The sequence below is a fragment of the Schistocerca serialis genome, chromosome 3 (assembly GCF_023864345.2).
Source record: "Schistocerca serialis cubense isolate TAMUIC-IGC-003099 chromosome 3, iqSchSeri2.2, whole genome shotgun sequence".
Classification (NCBI taxonomy): Eukaryota; Metazoa; Arthropoda; class Insecta; order Orthoptera; family Acrididae; genus Schistocerca; species Schistocerca serialis.
This window is the reverse complement of record NC_064640.1, coordinates 813155481-813177127: the sequence shown is the minus strand read 5'-3', so window position 1 is coordinate 813177127 and position 21647 is coordinate 813155481. Positions and strand designations below refer to the sequence as shown.

The following is a 21647-nucleotide window of genomic DNA, read 5'->3' as shown; positions in this document are numbered from 1 at the left end:
AGATAGAATTTAATAAATTAAAGATGCCTTAGTCCACTGAAAAATATTACACTATCCAAATGTGAGCAAAGATTTTTGTATTGTCACCGACGCTTCATGTTTAGGTCTTGGATCATGTCTGTTTCAAATTAAAGAAAACGATAGAACACCTGACGTATGTATAGTAGGTCTTATCAGTAGAGTGTTAAGAGAATGTGAAATGTTACATCCGGTAACAGAACTAGAGGCTCTATCTGTGGTCTGGGATTTCAAAAAAATTCAGTATTACATACATGGAAAACGCATAAAGGTATACTGTGATTACAAAGCGTTAAGCTTTCTGCTCAATTGCAAATTAATACACCCACATTTAGCAAGATGGTCGTTATCACTACAAGAGCGCAATTTAGAAATATTGCAGGTAAGTGGTAAGGAGAACATGATAGCTGATGCTCGCTCTAGGTTACTTGAAGATCTGTCAGAAATTTTAGAAATTGTGGAACAGGAATCAAATTTATTTCAAGGTGTACCTATTAATGCCTGGAAACATTGTTTAGTTCCAAAATGTGCGCACAAATTAAGTAAGCACTGCTACTTTCCAAATTTATGCAGGATAGGACACCAGATTACGTGAATGTATTTAATCCATCAGAAAACAGAGCCACTCATTCAAAACAGAACTGCACCCTATTCTCAGAGAAAAACATTTAAAAAGTTATCAGTTGTAACAGTAGACCCTCTGCTACAGGTTATGGGACGTGTCAAGTACTTAGCAGCCATGGAAAACTCATTTTATAAGTATGCCAGAACGTACACCATTTAGTCTCGCCGACAACTGCTCCCATTATCAAAAGAATTGTAAGCGACTACATCCCACACTTCGGCCATCCGCTAGAGATTTTATCTGATAATGCATCCGCCTACACAGGGAGGAAATATAAAACTTTGCTACGCGATAATGGTATAATACAAATTTTAACATAGAAATTAAATCCAGAAAGAAACCCCTATATAGAATCTTCAGGAATTCAATAGATATATAAGCAGATACACACCAGATAAACACTTCTATATTGCAAACACAGTCGGAAATATTATTGGCAAAAGGTGTAGACAATGACTGGTTAAAATCATTGGCACAATTACAGCAAGAGGAGGAGCCATGAGAGGAGAAGGTCAGGAAGATTATGATCTCATCAACTGAGGGTGCTCACAAGAGAAAAGAGGCTTGTGATAAAAGATTACAGAAAATACAAGAGTTTAACATAGGAGACAAGGTAATCCTTACAACCACCAAAATTTTCACTAAGTATGAAAATAATAAAAAATGGCGATTGATATATACCGGTCAGTTTAGAGTCATGAGAATCCTTCATGCAGGGTGTAACCTGATAACATATTCATGCAACCATCGTATGATTTATTCAAGAGAAAGAGCTTCATAAATTGAGCAATTAAATAATTTGCTTGTCCACTTCTGGCCATTATAAAAGCAGTTATCTTCCTTGGCACTGATTGATAGAATTCTTTGTCCTCCTGAAGGATAATGTGGAGATTCTGGCCAGTTGGACCATTAGATCGTCAAAATCCTCAGATTGTTGAGGGTCCTGTACGAAATGCTTGTGTGGTGTGGCATCATGGGAAACAAACTCATTGGTCTATATTTCATCGATGGCACATTGAATGGACGCACATGTTGAACGTATTTGGAACAGGAACTATTGGTTCTACTACAGGACGTTGTCGTGGACGTTCAACAGTGCATGTGGCTTTAGCATGATGGTTGCCCAGCACGTTACTCAATTCAGTCACGGGAGGTATTAGACTGTCTTTGCACTGGTTGGTGGATTGGCAAAGGTGGCCTATTAATTGGCCCACTAGGTAGCCAGATTTGACGTCACTGGATTTCTTTCTGTGGTGATATTTAAAACATAAGGTGTACCAGCAAGTGCCAACTTTCAGTGAAGACAACCCTGTGATGACATTCCACAGATTTGCTTCTGTCCTGCATATGGTCATTTGAAAAGTGGATCACTAAGTGTATTGAAGTTGGCGGTACTACATTTGAACACTTACTGTAATTGGAAAGTACCACAGCATTAGCCTCAAGCCACGGCCACAGTGGTGCATCAAGTAGTCCCCTGTTCGATATATCAGAGGAATAAAACATTGCGAATGGGGTTTCAGAGTAGAAGTTATGAAATACTGGCCTATACTACCCTTGCAGTATGGAGGTGGGGTCCCACGTGCCATTGGGTATTCAAGGGCCATTGAGTAGCATGTTGTAAATTATGATTGTTTGTCCATTTCTATTCCTCTGATTACAGCACTGTCTGTGGCGAAATGAAGAAAACGCTTCATGCAAAGTGTATGTAGATTTTGCCATAGAATCATAATCTGAAATAGAAAATGGGGGTTCCCGTTGAAGATTTCAAAGTTACTGCCTGGCGCCCACGTGCAGAGTGGGGTGAGGGGTCGAGTGTGATATCATTTGATGCCCCCTCTGTCACAAACATATTGGAATATGTAGTTTTCGAGATTTTTCAACGTCTTCAGTTAAAATAAACCCTCTGTATATCATTGAATAGTAATTACTAGTAATTTTTGGTGCATGCATTTTGTAAGTGTGAGTTTTAAAGTCTGTTTTCATTTGCTATACATACTTCTCAATAGAAACTATATTTCATGACAGTTTAATCGGGATTCATCATTTTTATGCTCAAAGTACCACTATTTCATGAATTTAGTCAATTAATATTGTAACAATATATGCTCATTAAGATTAATCACTTTGTGTGTACATTGTGAAGTGGTATAATGTTGCTCACTTGGCTAGAAACTGCAGTTTTCGTTAGAGCTGGCTCATTCTGTTACTTTACACCTACAGCCTCCCAAAGTGTCACACATAGGAACTATGGGCGAGTCTGTGTTGTGGTATGCATGTATCAGAATAGGACTATGTTACAATAATATAGATGTGCAAATCTGTTTGTGTTGTATGTATTATCAACTAATCATATTACATGAATATATTTAAGAAATAACAGTTTGAACAAGTATATATATGCAATTTTTTTGCGAAAATTATTAAGGAATATCTGTTTTACAGAAGTGTTTCTCCATGTCCTTCTTCTTCTCCAAAAAGTAATTAATACAACCGGAACTCATAATCAGTGTGTCATCCCATTTGTTTTTCTTTGAAACAATGCACAGTCTCTATTATGCATAGCTCAGCCAGAAAACAACTACCGATCGATTATAAAATTCTTTAAATGACTGATGTGCAGTTGAAATTGTATAAGTTTGAATAGCATAAATTAAAGTTTAAATGGCACAGAAAATTATATTATTTACTAATTGAAGTACAAGACAAAATTGTGTTACATGTACACTTTTAATTACTAGAGTATTTTGTTCTAGTAATGAGGCTACATACGGGACATGTGAACTTAAAGTTAACAAAATTAGGTAAGCATGAAATGGAATACTAAATTCAGTTCTGGTGCATTGTTAACTTATGAAGTAGTAAGTACCATGTAGTATTGCAGATAAACTCATATTAATGTTTTCTATATCATCTAACTGTTTTGCTTATGACACTATTAGCTTTCACATCAAAACTGTTATCACGAAAATCAGTTTGAACAGGTGTGAATTGCAACAACATACAGTCAACATATAATCAACATCAGTGTTAGCCATATTTTTCAAAATCACATTTCATATAAATAAATTTCAGTGTAAAAATTTCATAGGTCATGCGGAATAGTCCTGTAGTTTAACCATTGTTAGTAGTTTTAATTTTATCAAATTCAAATATGATACATAACGTTTCATATATATATTGTCAAATGCATATCAATATAGCTCAGAGTTGAATGCAAATGTATTTTATCACATGTAAGGTTATGTTAGTTCTCCTTTCACAAGACTGTAGTCATTTGTTGTATAAAGATTTCTCTCTTTTCCTCTGTATATCTTGACAAGTGTAATACGCCTGTTGTATCTCCAGCTAATGTATGTCACATTTCTTTAATTTGTTTGACACTCGAATTAGTGAGGGTTGGCAAGAGCTAATAATGGCAAAACCTTCACAAAATCCTTGATACTATCGCTGTGTTAGTTAGTCATCAGCAGATGGATGTATTTCATCTCAAGATGGACATACAATGAGTTTGACAATAAGTGGTAACATGAGTATTCATGTGATTTTATCATAATAGAAGTGTGTTTTTTAAAAAGTGAATCACAAATTCTATTAAGATAGGGACAGTCAGGAAGGGCAGTAATAACATGACTGTTTCCCTCCCAGATAAGACAATCAGTGTAGTTGATGTACCACCATGTGCATAAAGAAAATTCATATACATACAGGTTCTTACTCTGTAATATGTGTGACTTTAGAATCCTTCCTCATTCAGCATAATACATCCTCATTACCACTGCAAACTAGAAGAGTAGAAGAGTGATTTCATAGAGTATCAATAATATAGCAGTTTCAAAGTACATGACATTTGCAACATAGGTATTAACTACAGCGACATTGTATATTACATACATGTACAATACATTTAGATTAAATCTTCAGCATATATAATCTGTTAAATGTAGAGAGCTACATACAAAATTTTGGTGGTATGGAGACGATTTCAAAGTGCTTTTGAGTATGTACAAACTTCCAGTGTATGCATATATCTCATGTCTGTTTTAGTCTGATTTTGATGCTTCAATTTTACTAACTAATCATTATTCTAATGCAATCCGCAACTGTCCTATCACAATGAGTTTACTGCCCAAACTGTTATTTAGATCATTTGTCATTCCACTGATATTGCTTTTTAATTTGGCTAAATCTTTTCTTTGTTTATCAATTTCTTCCAGCACAAAACCTTTATTTATTGAAATACACTGTTGTTACACAAACACTGTCTATCCCACTCTTTCTACCTTACCATGTTGAACAATTTTGCCTGGCATTCATAGAAAAAAAAGAGAAAAATCATACAAGTTTACACAAACTAACAAACTGCTTGTCACTATTACACCAAACAGAAAAAATCTGACAGAAGCTATCTTTCTAGTCAATGATGTACATGTTCCTTGTAGTTAGTTTCCATTCATTCTTTTCATCATTTTCCTTTGCCCATTGGTCTCATTTGGTCCATATTGTGGTCAGTGTTGTTGACATTTGTAAACTTTTTGAATTTTGATAAAATTTCATTTTTGTGATGTGTAGGTGCCTGAAACTTAGAAATGCTTAACAAGACCATTGTGATGATTTTCAATGGAACCCAGCTCATCCGCCAAATTACAATGTATGTACCTTTTGTGGCTACTGGGACATTATACTTAATTTGTTGTTTCTTGATGTTTGAAGATGAAGTGCATCTGTTCAGTGCAAAATATCTCCATTTGTAAGAATGTATTGGGTTCACCAAAATTTTAGGATCTGCGCATCTTGGTTGATGAAATGAAATTAATGTGGCTGAAACAGTTAAACTCCTTTAAAATTGTGATTTATTTGTATCACAAATGATGTCACACTGAATGACTTCAAACAAGCCCTTACAAGTCTTGAGCAATACTGAGCCACCTTGGCTATTGGCACCATTCCCTACATAGTTAGCAATAATCAGAACATGACTACTTGCATTATTTAAAGCATTAATTTCGAAGTTTACAATGAAAAGTTGAATAGTTTTCCAGAAATAGTTTGGATATAGAAATAATGACAGTCACTTGAGAATAATAAACATGCCAAAATAATGCAGTTATAACAGCCAGAATATTAAAATACTTCACCACAGCACTACTTTGTCTACAAATGGAACTAACTTTTTAAATACAGATTTGACTCTGATGCTAGTATAAACACTGGATTCTTACATATTGTTGAATAGTAATTACTATTAGGTTCTGGTGTACAAATTTTATAAGTGTGAGTTTTAGTATTTGTTTTAATTTATTATGTATACTTTTGAGTAGAAATTATATTTCATAACAATTTAATCATAATTCATTATTATTATACTCACAGTACCATTATTTTATGAATTTAGTCAATTAATATCGTAACAGTGCCTTCTCATTAAGAATCATCACTTTGTGTGAACATTGCAAAGTGGTATCATATTGATTACTTGGCCAGGAAACATTAAGAGTCAACCCATTCTGCTAAGCTGGAAGCTCTGTCGAACCAGTCTTCAGACTGAAGACCACAAACCTGCAACAACAAGTAGGGGATAGCCTAGGGTTCAATATTATAACAGCTATTTTCTTTTGTATATATTAATGATAGGCCATAGGATTTTTCTATCACTTGATGTGTCCTTCATCTCTGTCAGTAATTTGTTTACATGATGAATGCCAAGTTATGCAACAGTGTGGAGACCACATTAAACTGTTGTCACACTATAACTGGTTGTGTAAGTCAGTTAAACCACTGGAGAAAAAATTACTGTATACCAGTATGGCATAAAGCAACAAATGTGAATATCCATTAAGTATGAGAACTAAAAAATAGAATGAAATACAGTCAGAGCTATGGGGAGACTTACATCCTGCAAACATAAATTTAGGGAACTCAAAATATTATCAGCACTGGTACATGAGTTGTATATACACAAAACCATTATCTTCTGTATAGTGGTGGGTATAGTACTATCAAACAGTGACTTTCATATATAATCACCAGACTGAGATAATTATCATAACTGTAGTAAAAAGACTTAAATAATTGACAAATTCCACATATGTAATGGGAATACAGGCTATCACCCAGTTTAAATAACGTAAAAGAGCTATAAGTTTTTTAAAAGTAAATTAAAATTGTGGCTTGTCTGTGAATGCTGGCATAGTGCAAAGGAATACTTGTAGAAAAACTTATAGTGCAAGGTAAATTTGAGGAAATGTTAACAGTGTACAGAATAAAATGTATTTTGGTTATTTACTTGTTGAAACTCCAGCCATAAACTAAATGTGAAAAATGTATAATTTTAGATTTGCATATATTTTCTTCAAAATTCTTTTACATAATTTGTCAAACATGTTTAATATATGCTACCCTGTAAAAATTACATATTATTTGATGTACCAAATAACCAAATATTATTAGTTATTTAGAACATTCAAGAAAAATAAATAATTATGTTTAGTCAGTGACTTTCAATATGCCAGAATAAAATACTCTCTGTATTCTAGTACTATCAAGTTGCACTGAAAATGGAAATGATTTCCTCAAAATTGTTAACTGTAAGCCAGTCAGTTATGATGAAACATTTTTGTTATACCCAGTGTAATACGTTCTGAGCCATAAACTTACCTTTTTCTTTTTAAGTCTTATATATTAATTGTATTAAGGAAAGTAAATTTTAACATGAAGATAGTTTTGAAGACTTCAGTGCTTTATTGCACAGTAGCCTGTTGCATTTGTATTTGTTCTCTTTTAACACGATAACATAGAGTTTAACAGGAATGTGGTGTCTATCGACCACTCGAACAACACATTTGTGTTTTGACTGAACAGACTCTTTGGTTTAACAACACTTTTGTTTCCACATGCTGGCTGGTTCACATCTGTGTTCTTGTGTATAAAGCTGAGTTCATGAAGTTAGTGTGTGTTGGTGCTACTATTCCCTTGTGTACTACAAGGGAACAGAAGTTACCACAGGGACTATCAGTCATACTGCTACATCACATTGTTTACATATTCAGAGTGTTGCTGTAGGAGAAAGTTACACATAACAATACAATTCACATGATATCTGCATTGAAATTTCAGTGAGGCTGTATGTGAACAGCTTATAATTTTATTTAAACTTTGGTTCGGGAGTCAAACTTTGGTTCAGGACTCTACATTAAACTGTAGGTCCTTCTACAACTGGCTGTGTAATTCAGTCAGCCTATAATGTGGCCAAGCTTGTAAAGCGCTATGATGTTCAAATCAACCTTCAGGTTGAGGTTAGCTACAGTTTTATTAGCATTTATAATCCCACAAACAAAGAGATTATGAGAAGATATTTCCTGCATTGGCCATTCAGTAGTAGCTGCTGAGAAAATAAGTGGATTACTGAAGGTATTAGAAAGTCCTTCAAGACACTGAAATATCTAAGTTCTTTACAGAAACGTGCTATATGAATGCAGAGTATCTAAATTAATAACACAGTTATAAAAAGTTATTCAGGAGCACACAGCTTAATGAAAAAAATAATTTAATCAGAAAATAATATATAATACAGTGCATTAAAGTAAAGTTGTATGGGATGTTAAAAAACAATAAACCAGAAAAAGCAGATACAGATACAACAACGTAGAGATCTAAGATGCAAGTACACTCCTGGAAATTGAAATAAGAACACCGTGAATTCATTGTCCAGGAAGGGGAAACTTTATTGACACATTCCTGGGGTCAGATACATCACATGATCACACTGACAGAACCACAGGCACATAGACACAGGCAACAGAGCATGCACAATGTCGGCACTAGTACAGTGTATATCCACCTTTCGCAGCAATGCAGGCTGCTATTCTCCCATGGAGACGATCGTAGAGATGCTGGATGTAGTCCTGTGGAACGGCTTGCCATGCCATTTCCACCTGGCGCCTCAGTTGGACCAGCGTTCGTGCTGGACGTGCAGACCGCGTGAGACGACGCTTCATCCAGTCCCAAACATGCTCAATGGGGGACAGATCCGGAGATCTTGCTGGCCAGGGTAGTTGACGTACACCTTCTAGAGCACGTTGGGTGGCACGGGATACATGCGGACGTGCATTGTCCTGTTGGAACAGCAAGTTCCCTTGCCGGTCTAGGAATGGTAGAACGATGGGTTCGATGACGGTTTGGATGTACCGTGCACTATTCAGTGTCCCCTCGACGATCACCAGTGGTGTACGGCCAGTGTAGGAGATCGCTCCCCACACCATGATGCCGGGTGTTGGCCCTGTGTGCCTCGGTCGTATGCAGTCCTGATTGTGGCGCTCACCTGCACGGCGCCAAACACGCATACGACCATCATTGGCACCAAGGCAGAAGCGACTCTCATCGCTGAAGACGACACGTCTCCATTCGTCCCTCCATTCACACCTGTCGCGACACCACTGGAGGCGGGCTGCACGATGTTGGGGCGTGAGCGGAAGACGGCCTAACGGTGTGCGGGACCGTAGCCCAGCTTCATGGAGACGGTTGCGAATGGTCCTCGCCGATACCCCAGGAGCAACAGTGTCCCTAATTTGCTGGGAAGTGGCGGTGCGGTCCCCTACGGCACTGCGTAGGATCCTACGGTCTTGGCGTGCATCCTTGCGTCGCTGCGGTCCGGTCCCAGGTCGACGGGCACGTGCACCTTCCGCCGACCACTGGCGACAACATCGATGTACTGTGGAGACCTCACGCCCCACGTGTTGAGCAATTCGGCGGTACGTCCACCCGGCCTCCTGCATGCCCACTATACGCCCTCACTCAAAGTCCGTCAACTGCACATACGGTTCACGTCCACGCTGTCGCGGCATGCTACCAGTGTTAAAGACTGCGATGGAGCTCCGTATGCCACAGCAAACTGGCTGACACTGACGGCGGCGGTGCACAAATGCTGCGCAGCTAGCGCCATTCGACGGCCAACACCGCGGTTCCTGGTGTGTCCGCTGTGCCGTGCGTGTGATCATTGCTTGTACAGCCCTCTCGCAGTGTCCGGAGCAAGTATGGTGGGTCTGACACACCGGTGTCAATGTGTTCTTTTTTCCATTTCCAGGAGTGTATATTAATACAAAATATACACACTGTAGCAAATTTTTTAAATGACTATTTTAGAGATATTGCACAGAAGCTGCAACGAAAGGTCCCGAAAACAGGCATGGAATCCACAATGAATTACGTGTCCCACAATAGAGCATTATATTAAGAAGACAACAAAAAATAAGTCAGGAAGTCAATAGGCCTAGATGAGCTGCCAGTCGTTGTTCTGAAGACGTGCAGAGACAGCATAAAAACTCAACCAAATTTGCTTTAGACTGTGTTCTAATGGCAAAACACTTAGAAGATGCAACAAATCTACTAAAGTGACTGCCAATGCCACGCTTGTCCACCCTTTGTTGGAGTGTTGCTGCGCCATGTGGGATCTTTGCCAGATGGGACTGGCGGAGGACATTGAAGAAGCTCACAGAAGGACAGCTCATTTTGTACTATCGCGAAATAAAGCAGAGAGTGTCATGGAAATGACGCACAAGCTGGTGCAAGAGTCATTAAAACTTAGGTATTTTTCGTTGTGGAGAGATTTTTTCACAAAATTTCAATCACCAACTTTCTCCGTGAAATGCGGAAATATTTTGTTGACTCCCACCTACATAGGGAGAAATGAACATCATAATAAAATGAGAGAAAGCAGAGCTCGCATGGGGAAGATTTGGGCAGTGCTTTTTTTCTTAAAAAAAATTTGAGGGTACTCCGGCATTGGATATAATGCAGCGAAAATTACTTATAACTGAAGCATGGGATACCCCCCTTCTGCTTTTAGCCATGACGTCATCAACGTGTTTAACTACAAAAATAAAATGGTATCGGACTCTTCAGTTGACTTTACTACAGTTCAGAAGAATGTTTACAGTTTCACTTTCGTCATCCACTTTTGTTGAACTGTCTGGCTTTTCACTCGCACGCGAATTATTGACAGTTTTTGGTTTTTTAGATGCAAGATAACAAGTAAAATAGTTTGTTAGTTTTCTGCTCATCTCTCGCCTCCAACATAACTTACAAGTTGCAACGAAAGACAGGACACACTGTAAAACTTCGCACAACCGACAAGAACGGAACAGCAAACGCAAACAAATAGAGAACAACAAAACAAAGATGGCAATGAATCGCGAAAGATCGTGGTAGCGGGACCGTAGAGACATCTTTCGGTAGCCCGGCATTTGAGCGTACACATATCCGTTTAGCACTACCATCGCCCACTATTAGCGGGCGAGGGCATTATATGCTTGTCGAACTGGCTGCCAGCGATTCAGTTGTCGAGAACGGTTGCCGCAGCTTCAAAATGCTTGAAACAGTCAATGACATCGCTTTTCCCACCAAAAACTGCACTGGTATCGTTCGTATTGCAATTACCAAAACGAAAAAATGAAAAAAAATATACGTACGTGAAATAAATCTTTGGCACTCTTCCAAGTTCTCAACATCGTAAAAAAAATTACTTTGCCGACGAAAAAGTTTAGGGGTACGCATCCCCCCAGCACTCCCCAAGAAAAACAGCACTGTCTACAAAGCTGGGGTGCTATTCCAATATCGGAGAGCCAAAGCAATACTGACGATTTAAGAAGGGGAAAATGAGATGAAGGCGTGAACTGAAGTTTGTGTTAGTAAGGGCGTTGGACTAGGGTAATCCGTGCAAATGTCGTAGCCACAATGCCACGGTAGTGTAGTGGTTAGCTCTTATATCTATTAATCCAGAGACTTAACTCCGAGTCTTACCATGAGTTTTAATTCAATACTTCAGCTTCTATCATTATTGAAAGCCGAGAAATTGTCTGAACGTGGTTCTGTGGACCTACTGCTAAACATTTCATTGTGACTGCAGAGTAGTGATGTTGACGTTAGACAGGCATTTGACACGTTTGGACATTAAAAATTAGTAAAAAATATAGAGGCACTAGATAAGAGAGGAACAGCTAATGAGTTGTTCCAAACATAAAAACAGATTTTTCTTTCTACAAGTAAATGATCTAGCTAAACTAATGTTTATCGATTAAATGACCTGCTTATACAGTGTATTTCACAGTGCACTAGCTTACGAGAAAGAGAGGTAAGCCAGACACGTACCGAATCCACGCAGCAGATGAACAACTATGGGCTGATACACTGGCCAGCTTGAGTGTGGTTTTTAGGCGGTTTCCTACGCTCGTTTAGCAAAAGCCGGGCTGATCACCAAATTCTGTCTCAGAGAATACGATATGCGAAGAGTAAAAATACGATAACATACGTAAAAAGACTGTATGATTCACAGCTGGCAAGCGCAACATCTCTGCTTCAGGTTACTTAGACGACTGTGACACCAAGAAGGCCATCCGGCCATAAAATAATAAAATAAGGAAATATTGCAAAATAAGGAAATTTGTCAAATGCTGGAAAAGCAAACCCTATACTAGACGGGATTAACACTTGGGGAAGAAAAAGAAGCAGAATTCTTTTGGTGTAAATACTGACTCACCTTTCGATGTTTTCCTTCACTGGCTTCAAACTTTTACGTTTACAATATGTTGATTCATGAAGGAGAGCGCTACGACAGTCTTCTGGATTAACGAAATGCTACGAAAATACTGGGAACCAACAAAATATAGCACAGTTTGTTGGGAGTACGAAGCGTGCTGAAAAGTAATGCCTATGAATTTTTTATGTGAAAACTCCTGAACGTTTTTACATAAAACGAATGTTATTAACATTCTGCAGCTTTATTTGTCATGGCTACATATTTATTTCTCAACATAGTCACCCTGGCGCCCAACAGATTTCTCCCAACGAGAGCGGTTCGTTGATACCGTCACAGCAGAATGTTTGACTTCGTTGACGGAGGTTCAACCTCACCTCTGCTTGCGTCGCTGAAGTGAAGTCCTCGAAGGAGTTTCTTAAGGTTTGGAAACAGATGAAACTTGGAGAGGGCCAAGTCGAGAGGATGATCGATGACAGTGAAACCAAGGCGTCGGATTGTTGCAGATGTCGCAGCGCTCGTGTGTGGTCTGGCATTGACATGCTGAAGAAGAGGGTGCTCCACGTGTGGTCGAATTCATCGATTTCGAAACTCGATTACAGCACGCTGTTTTTCACGCACTACACACCGCCACGTTACACGCTACAATTCGGAGCCCTCTACCGAAAAAAATGGTTCAAATGGCTCTGAGCACTATGGGACTTAACTTCTGCGGTCATCAGTCCCCTAGAACTTAGAACTACTTAAACCTAACTAACGTAAGGACATTACACACATCCATGCCCGAGGCACGATTCGAACCAGCGACCGTAGCAGTCGCGCGGTTCCAGACTGTAGCGCCTAGAACCGCTCGGCCACACCTGCCGGCCACTCTACCGACAGAGGGCTGCGAATTTGTAGACCCGACGAGTAAAGATGTAGAATGTTAATAACGTTTGTTTTATCTAAAACGTTTTATAGTTTTTCACATAACAACCCGAAAGCATTACTTTCCAGCTCTCCGTCGTATTTCCGTGAATTCGACATTGATCGAATTTTGGTGCCGTTCCTTAAATTTTTGCATAGTTTCTGCCAGACATGCAGTATGTATACTGTGCTATATGTTTCATAAATGATTATGATGTCTTAACGTATGTTTCTTATTTGACAGAATTTGTGCTGTGCTGGTGGCAGCAGGTGTTAAAATTTTTGGAAATTTGTGGTAAGGTCTTATGGGACCAAACTTCTGCGATCATCGGTCTTTAAGCTTACACACTACTTAATCTAACTTACGCTAAGGAAGACACACACACCCATGCCCGAGGGGGGACTCGGACTTCGGACGGGAGAAGCCACGCGGACCTTCACGAGACGCCCCTGACCGCTCGGCTACCCCGAGCGGCAGCAAGTGTTACAGTTGCTGTCTATGCGCTATATATTTTTACTTCAGTGTTTCAGATAATTCATAGCGGGAATGCTGTGACCATGCAAGAAATCATTCGTTTAAAATTTTCAACATATGACTTATTATTTTGAGCAAACATGATTGCTGTGTTCAATTCTAATTACCATGTCGGAAGATTTCTTCATTTCCCCAAAAAGTAGTAATAAATTCTGTAGTCCTACATCAAAAACATGAAATATAATGCTAATTTTGTTATTTTATACCTCTGTTCGTTTTCTTGAGTTGCCAAAACACGTTCCCCTCAATCCATGCACGTCAACTCATGACATTATGGTTCATATCAAGAGAAAATTGAACACTATGTGAAGCAAACAACAATACAGTAAGAAAATAAAACTTCATCGACAAGCCAAATATTGCCTTAAATACAGAAAAGTAGTAATTTGAACAAAAAGTTCTTAATGTAATTTAAAATTTAAAATATCATTTTCAAATAGGACCGCTAGGCTCAACATAAAATACGTTGCGGTATTTATTTTTTGTCGACACATAAGGTAAATACTAGAAAATACTGTTTAAAAGGTTCGTTCATACTGCTGCACTCCGAGATAGTTCAGCACATGAACTGCAAATTTTTAAAGTTTTATTCATTCTGCGACTAGCCAATGGAGGCCAGCCCAGGTGATGTGCTGCTTAAGTAAGCTACTAAGCAGTAGCCGGCCGTTGTGGCCGAGCGGTTCAAGGCGCTTCAGTCTGGAACCGCGCGACCGCTAAGTAGTTCTAAGTCCTAGGGTACTGATGACCTCAGATGTTAAGTCCCATAGTGCTCAGAGCCATTGGAACCATTTTGAACCAAGCAGTATTGTTGACATTTAGTCAAAACATTCCAGCAAAAGGAGATTTACTTTAGCGATTTGAAAGAAGAAACGCCACGCATTCATATAATTAATTTGCATCGATGGGCAATGAATCCACAAACTTCAATGTGGATGCATATTTGCCTTCGATCTCCAGCGGGAATCTAAAATTAGCGAGCCTGGAGGACATACCTTGCCGCAGTGAGTACACCGGTTCCCGTGCGATCACCGAAGTTAAGCGCTGTCGGGCGTGGTCAGCAATTGGATGGGTGACCATCCATGCCGCATGCTGTTTACCATTTTTGGGGTGCATTCAGCCTCGTGATGCCAATTGAGGAGCTACTCGACCGACTAGTAGCGGCTTCGGTCAAGAATACCATCATAACGACCGGGAGAGCGGTGTGCTGACCCCACGCCCCTCTTATCCGCATCCTCCTCTGAGGATGACACGGCGGTCGGATGGTCCCGGTAGGCCACTCGTGGCCTGACGACGGAGTGCTGGAGGACATGGACGAGGCTGTGGATAGGTGGCGCTAGGTGGGAATGTGAGTCGGCCGGGAAATGTGGCGAGATAGTCTGCGAGTGTATCCTGCGAGGTTGTGTGACCGGACGGTCTGTTTTCAGCGGCCGTCGCGTGCTGACCCCTGCTGCGAGCTGCGGCCGTCTCGCTCTGCTGCGCTTATCTGTCTGAGCGCTTGTTGCAGCTTTCCGCTGTAGTATTTGTGTATTCGAGAATATCGGAAGATGCTAGTACGAGTCAACTCAATAGAGCAAACACTTTGACGTTCACCTTCTATCGGAACTTTATTAAACCGAACTCTTACGAATCTGGATCTTTTCTTGAAGAATCTGTGAAGATAGGTTGTGATGATTTACCTGGTGTCTATTTCTCGATCGTGAGTACTGTTGTGTATGTAAAACTGATTAATGCCGATCTTCGTGATAAAATTGTCGAATCTAGTGGAGGAACCATTAGGTTCAAGCTATTCTGCCGGAAACGTTGGTGAAGTTAGTGTTACCCACGCAGGTTTCGGTATAAGAACAGTAAGGATTTTTGAATTACCATTCGAAGTTCCGGGCGAGCAAATAAGTGCAGCAGTCTCGACTTACGGGAAAGTGCTCAGTAATATTCCAGAAAAATGGTCGAACTCACATGAGTTTCCGTTGCTGAATGGTGTCAGACAACTTAAAGTGAAGCTACAGAAACATATCCCATCTTATATTAATGTTTGTGGCTACCGAGTTACGGTGATGTATGAAGGGCAGCTTACGTTCGCAGAGTGTGGCTCGACGGGGCACGTGCGGGCATCATGTATACAACGTCGTGTGGCCCAGCAGCCGGCCGAGGAAAGACTTACGGCTACGTCCTCCATGCCAATAACGCACTTAGCAGCTGTCACTGCACTCCCATCCAGTGCCCCCTTCTGGTCACCCTCAAACTGTTAATGCTACTGCCGATACTCCAATGGAAGTCACTGAAGTAGCCCAGGGCATCCCGGCCGCACCGCAACCGACCGAACATTCCAAAGAAGTCCTAAACGACCCATTTCCGAATAGTATTCCGAAATAAGCTGCACCATCTACTGACGGAAACGTCACTGAACCTGACCAGGAAGTTGCAGCAGAAAATTCAGCAAGCTCACCGAAAAGCAGCTCCAAGAAACGAAGAATTGCACATCAAGCTGCTGAGCAATTTGTTCCACTAATGCGCGAAAAGGTCCAACAAGTAGTCCGGAAATTAAATGAAAGTTCAGAGGAAGGTTCTAATCGTACTGAGCCTGAACATGTTCACACACACCAGCCGCTTGTCGTGCACCCACCCCTGCAGAAACAAAACAAGACAAAAGTGCAGCTTTCCACCCAGGTACCACAGAAATCCGCTGTACAACCGCGAATATAATGAATTTCCTTGTGACAGAGAAGTTGCTGTCCATGCATCAGCACGGCTTTAGAAAGCATTGCTCCTGCGAAACGCAACTCGCCATTTTTTCACATTATATCTTGCGAACCATGGATGAAGGGCATCAGACGGATGCCATATTCCTTGACTTCCGGAAAGCATTTGACTCGGTGCCCCACTGCAGACTCCTAACTAAGGTACGAGCATATGGGATTGGTTCCCAAGTATGTGAGTGGCTCGAAGACTTCTTAAGTAATAGAACCCAGTACGTTGTCCTCGATGGTGAGTGTTCATCGGAGGTAAGGGTATCATCTGGAGTGCCCCAGGGAAGTGTGGTTGGTCCGCTGTTGTTTTCTGTCTACATAAATGATCTTTTGGTTAGGGTGGATAGCAATGTGCGGCTGTTTGCTGATGATGCTGTGGTGTACGAGAAGGTGTCGTCGTTGAGTGACTGTAGGAGGATACAAAATGACTTGGACAGGATTTGTGATTGGTGTAAAGAATGGCAGCTAACTCTAAATATAGATAAATTTAAATTAATGTAGATGAATAGGAAAATGAATCCTGTAATGTTTAAGTACTCCATTAGTAGTGTAGCGCTTGACACAGTCACGTCGATTAAATATCTGGGCGTAACACTGCAGAGCGATATAAAGTGGGACAAGCATGTAATGGCAGTTGTGGGGAAGGCGGATAGTCGTCTTCGGTTCATTGGTAGAATGTTGGGAAGATGTGGTTCATCTGTAAAGGAGACCGCTTATAAAACACTAATACGACCTATTCTTGAGCACTGCTCGAGCGTTTGGGATCCCTATCAGGTCGGATTGAGGGAGGACATAGAGCGGGCTGCTAGATTTGTTACTGGTAGGTTTGATCATCACGCGAGTCTTACGGAAATGCTTCAGGAACTCGGGTGGGAGTCTCTAGAGGAAAGGAGGCATTCTTTTCGTGAATCGCTACTGAGGAAATTTAGAGAACCAGCATTTGAGGCTCACTGCAGTACAGTTTTACTGCCGCCAACTTACATTTCGCGGAAAGACCACAAAGATAAGATAAGAGATTAGGGCTCGTACAGAGGCTATAGGCAGTCATTTTTCCCCCGTTCTGTTTGGGAGTGGAACAGGGAGAGAAGATGCTAGTTGTGGTACGAAGTACCCGCCACCACGCACCGTGTGGTGGATTGCGGAGTATGTATGTAGATGTAGATGTAGAAGATCTCCTTTTGCGAAGAACTGGGCGAACGAGACCGTGGAAGATGAGGAAACGAGAGAAAGTCCTTTAACTTTCAGAGAAGCACTATCAGTCTCCGGTTACCTCTCCCAGACCAAGTAACGGGAGGCAGATGTGTATCCGACACTCATTGATAGCTTTCATACTGACTGCGTGCGATGAGGGTTGAATTTATAAAACGTAGTACTTTATGAACCCGTCTCAGGCCTACAGGATTGCAACTTTGGACATCAACAGCATACGCAGCTCCCTAAAATTAAGTATCTTGAAAGACTTTCTGCATGCGGCAGACATTGATATTATTCTCCTTCAAGAAGTAACGGACATTTCCCTACACAATATCTTTGGGTACAGGGCTATATTTAATGCTGGAACTGGAAGTGAGTTGGGGACAGCGATACTCTCTACAGGGAGTATAATAGTCATTCACGTTGAAAAACTCACAAATAATAGAAGGCTCGCTTATACTATGCATAACACCCGGGTAATTAAGTAATTAATTAATATGCTCCATCTTGTAGCAGTAAACGACGCAACCGAGCAGTTTTTTTAAATACGAAATTGTCCCTCTCTTCGGAGTTTATCTGGAGATTTTAACTGTGTCATACGTTCCAAAGATCAAGTCCCTAGTTTTAACTCCTCTGATGAATTAGAATATACAAAGAGTTCAGTTTAACTGACACGTGCGACCACAATAACGATGAAGCGCCTGTTTTTACGTTGAATACTAATTGATCGGCAAATCGCTTGGGTAGGATATGCATATCTAACAACTTAGACTAATACCCTGCACACAGAAGTTTCACTAACCACGCTGTATTTATATGCACAATGAACATGAATAAATAGGACACCTACCGCGCTAGAAGTTATTGGAAGCTAATAGTTGCACACTTGCAAGACGCCGAATAGCGCGAACGTTTCCACAGAACTTGGCAGGAATGTGAAAGTGAATTCAGAGTCTACAATTCTTCTCTGACCTGGTGGCTAAAATGCGTGAAACCATGTTTAAGGAAAACGTTGATCGACTCTTCTCGGGGAAAAAAGTTTCTGGTACAGGAAAACAGCCGAGTTTTGTTTCTAGAGCCTGCGGGATCTGTGCATACTGGGCGCCTCTGTCATTGGAAATTATGTTGCGATCAAACGAATCAAATCCGAAATTTTGGCTCTGAGGCGAAATTAGTTACGATTCCAAATACGTGCGGGAACGCAGGGTGACGTTTTCGGTGAAGAAACGTCAGTATTTCATGTCATACGCGAACAGAAAAGATTGTCACTGAACTTTAAAGTTCTGACGGGACTGTTCTCACAACACAGAACGGCATTAAAAAAGAAGTCTATGGCTATCTTGCTGACCAGATGTCGAGCAGTGTTGTTAATTGCGAAGCACAGAAAGACCTGTTACTAAATCTTCAAAGCAGACTTAGCACTGCGGCATCTCGGGGTCTTCTAGAAGAGATTGACGATGATGATCTGGTAACCGCAATCACGCAGAGTCCCAAAAACAAAGTGCCAGGGCCTGACAGCCTTCCAGCAGAATTTTGCCAGGTTTCCCTGGCGCAAATGAAATCTAAATTGCTCTCAGTATATAATGAACTAATTGTTACAGGGAAACCTCAAATAAATTTTCGGAAGGAATTGCGGTGCTAGTACAGAAACACCCACACAGAGCGTCACTAAAAAACCTAAGACCAATTAAAAACCAAAACTAAACTTCATCCGAACAGGCCTTGGAAGGCCCAACGGTACCGATCGGCCGCCGTGTCATCCTCAGGCGTCACTGGATGCGGATATGGAGGGGCATGTGGTCAGCACACCGCCCTCCAGGCTGTATATAAGACCAATTACTCTCTTGAATAGTGACTACAAAATTATGGCGCGCATTCTTGCCTGCAGACTAAAAATGATAATGCATGAGGTAACCGGCCTGTATCAAACTAGTGTAGGTAAAGACAGACCAATTACCGAAACTGTTTGCGAATATAGGGGTATCAGAGCGATGGCAGATGTTCTCAGGCCTCTGTAGGCTATAATGTCTCTTGATTTCGACAGGGCTTTCGACAGGGTGAACCACCAGTACGTTCTCAAAACGATGACCGTGCTAGATTTTCCCCCATGATTTGTCAACATCATTGGTAGAATTTTGAAGGACAGCACGTCGAAAATCATGATTGATGGTCGGCTAATTAGGCTACTTGTGTTCACGGGTTCGGGGTGAGAAAGTTGTCAGATGCCGATAGGTTTGTTTGCCATTGCCATTGAGCTCCTGCTAGCCACTCTGCAGAAACAACTATGAGGGCTGCACATACAGGGCCAAATATTGTATGCAAGGCATACGCAGATGATGTGGGTCTTGTGACCACCGGTGAAGGTGACTTGGAGAAGGCATTGCAGGTCATCAGCAAGTACGAACTTCCATCGGGTGAGAAGCTAAGGAAAGCTAAATAACGCATCGTGAATGTATGGCCTGGAATATCTTTATAGAACACGGAAGACCTCAATGTGGTCACCCATATGCAAATTCTCGGTATGAATACAGGTATAATATGAAGCATACTATAGCTGCAAACTCTAGGAAAATCTTTGCTAGGGTGCGACCCAGTGTTAAAGAACATAGCGTGAGAAGACTCGACGACATCAAAAGGCGGCCTTTGCAAATATGTAGACGGTCTCTAAAGTCTACTATGTGCACAGGTTTTACCCAAACCACGTGTAACAGCAGCAAGAATTCTCTCTGATTTGGATTATTTTGTAACTCGTGGTAACATTATTCGTGTCATCCACGTATAAGCTGTGGAAGAAGACACCCACCAGCCTCACGTCCCACTTACTTGACAGAATTACTCCCACTGTCTTGAATCCACCTGGAGACGTACGGCACGTCCCCAGTGGATTCTATCATTTCCAACAATTTTTAATGGAACAGTTATATTCAGACCAGAGTCCGCCCGTCGGATATGGAAAAAGTTAAGAACTTATACGTGAAGTTAATAGAAAACAAAAACAGAAATGCGATTGAACAAAAATACCCCCGCACTATAACTGGAAGCTCATTTGAAAAAATATCAGCACTCTTCAACCACCCAAAAATGTGAAAACTAATTGGTACATGGTAATAAACAGGAAAGTAGCAACCAAATCGAAACTTCATGCAATCCATCTGCGTGATTAAACATGTAAGAATTTTGACCTAATAGACACAGAAGAACATAGGTTTGTGTGCACTCTAGTGAAAGACATTCTGGCGAGTTATCAGACAAATGTTGGTAACGATAACACGAACAGTACCCCCAAATATCTTGCATGCCGACATTTTTTATCCAAATGATGTGCCAGGTCTCTTTACAAAAAGAAATGCTGTAAATTGGCTGAAAGACCAAACAATACATTACCTCCTGACTGCAGAAAATAAAACGAAAGATGATTTCCACATGAAGCATCGCCACGTAGTGAAGGTGTAAGACTATAAGAAAAACTTCTCAAACTTTTTAGTAAATATAATTATGTGAAACATAGTGTCCAATGTGAAGAGAACAACAAAAAATGGTTCAAATGGCTCTGAGCACTATAGGACTTAACATCTGAGGTCATCAGTCCCCCAAAACAACATTTAAACTCAAGAACAAAATAACGAATTCTCGTTAAGTCATTTTTTTCTCTCTCCTACGATATTCTTTTTACTTGTTTACTTATTTTTTAAAAAGGAAATGGAAATCTTCTCTGAAATACATCGCTCAGAAGCACCTTGTTTTGTGTTGAAGCGATCTCGGAGGGAAACTTTGTCCTCACGACGGAATACCTCGTACTTTTTATTATATATTACTTTATCCCGTTTGTGAAAACTTCTTTCAATCAGAAGTAGTGACTGCCCTAATTTCTTCTGTTCTGCGTTACATTTACCGCTACCCGAAGTATCCAAAATGGCAGCACCGAGCTTCCGGCGAGTGGAGTGCTAGGAATTAAGAGAAGACCAGCTTGGTAAACCAACTTCGGGAAACTGATACATAAAAAAAGATGGTTCAGTGGTTAACCCAACTGCCTACTAAGCAGGAGTTCCTGAGTTCGACTCCCAGTCCGTCACACATTCAGTCGTCGCTGCTGAT

General features: G+C 40.6%; 1 protein-coding gene across 1 annotated transcript in view; it reads right to left on the bottom strand.

The window, feature by feature from the left end:
* Window positions 1-6068: 6068 nt before the first annotated feature.
* The window catches only part of LOC126469589 (paired mesoderm homeobox protein 2-like), a 587427-nt gene continuing 571848 nt past the window's right edge, over window positions 6069-21647 (bottom strand). The window contains exon 5 of the mRNA XM_050096709.1: window positions 6069-6202. Coding sequence (XP_049952666.1) covers window positions 6183-6202 — 20 coding nt within the window. The 3' untranslated portion in view covers window positions 6069-6182. The remainder of the gene's footprint in view (window positions 6203-21647) is intronic.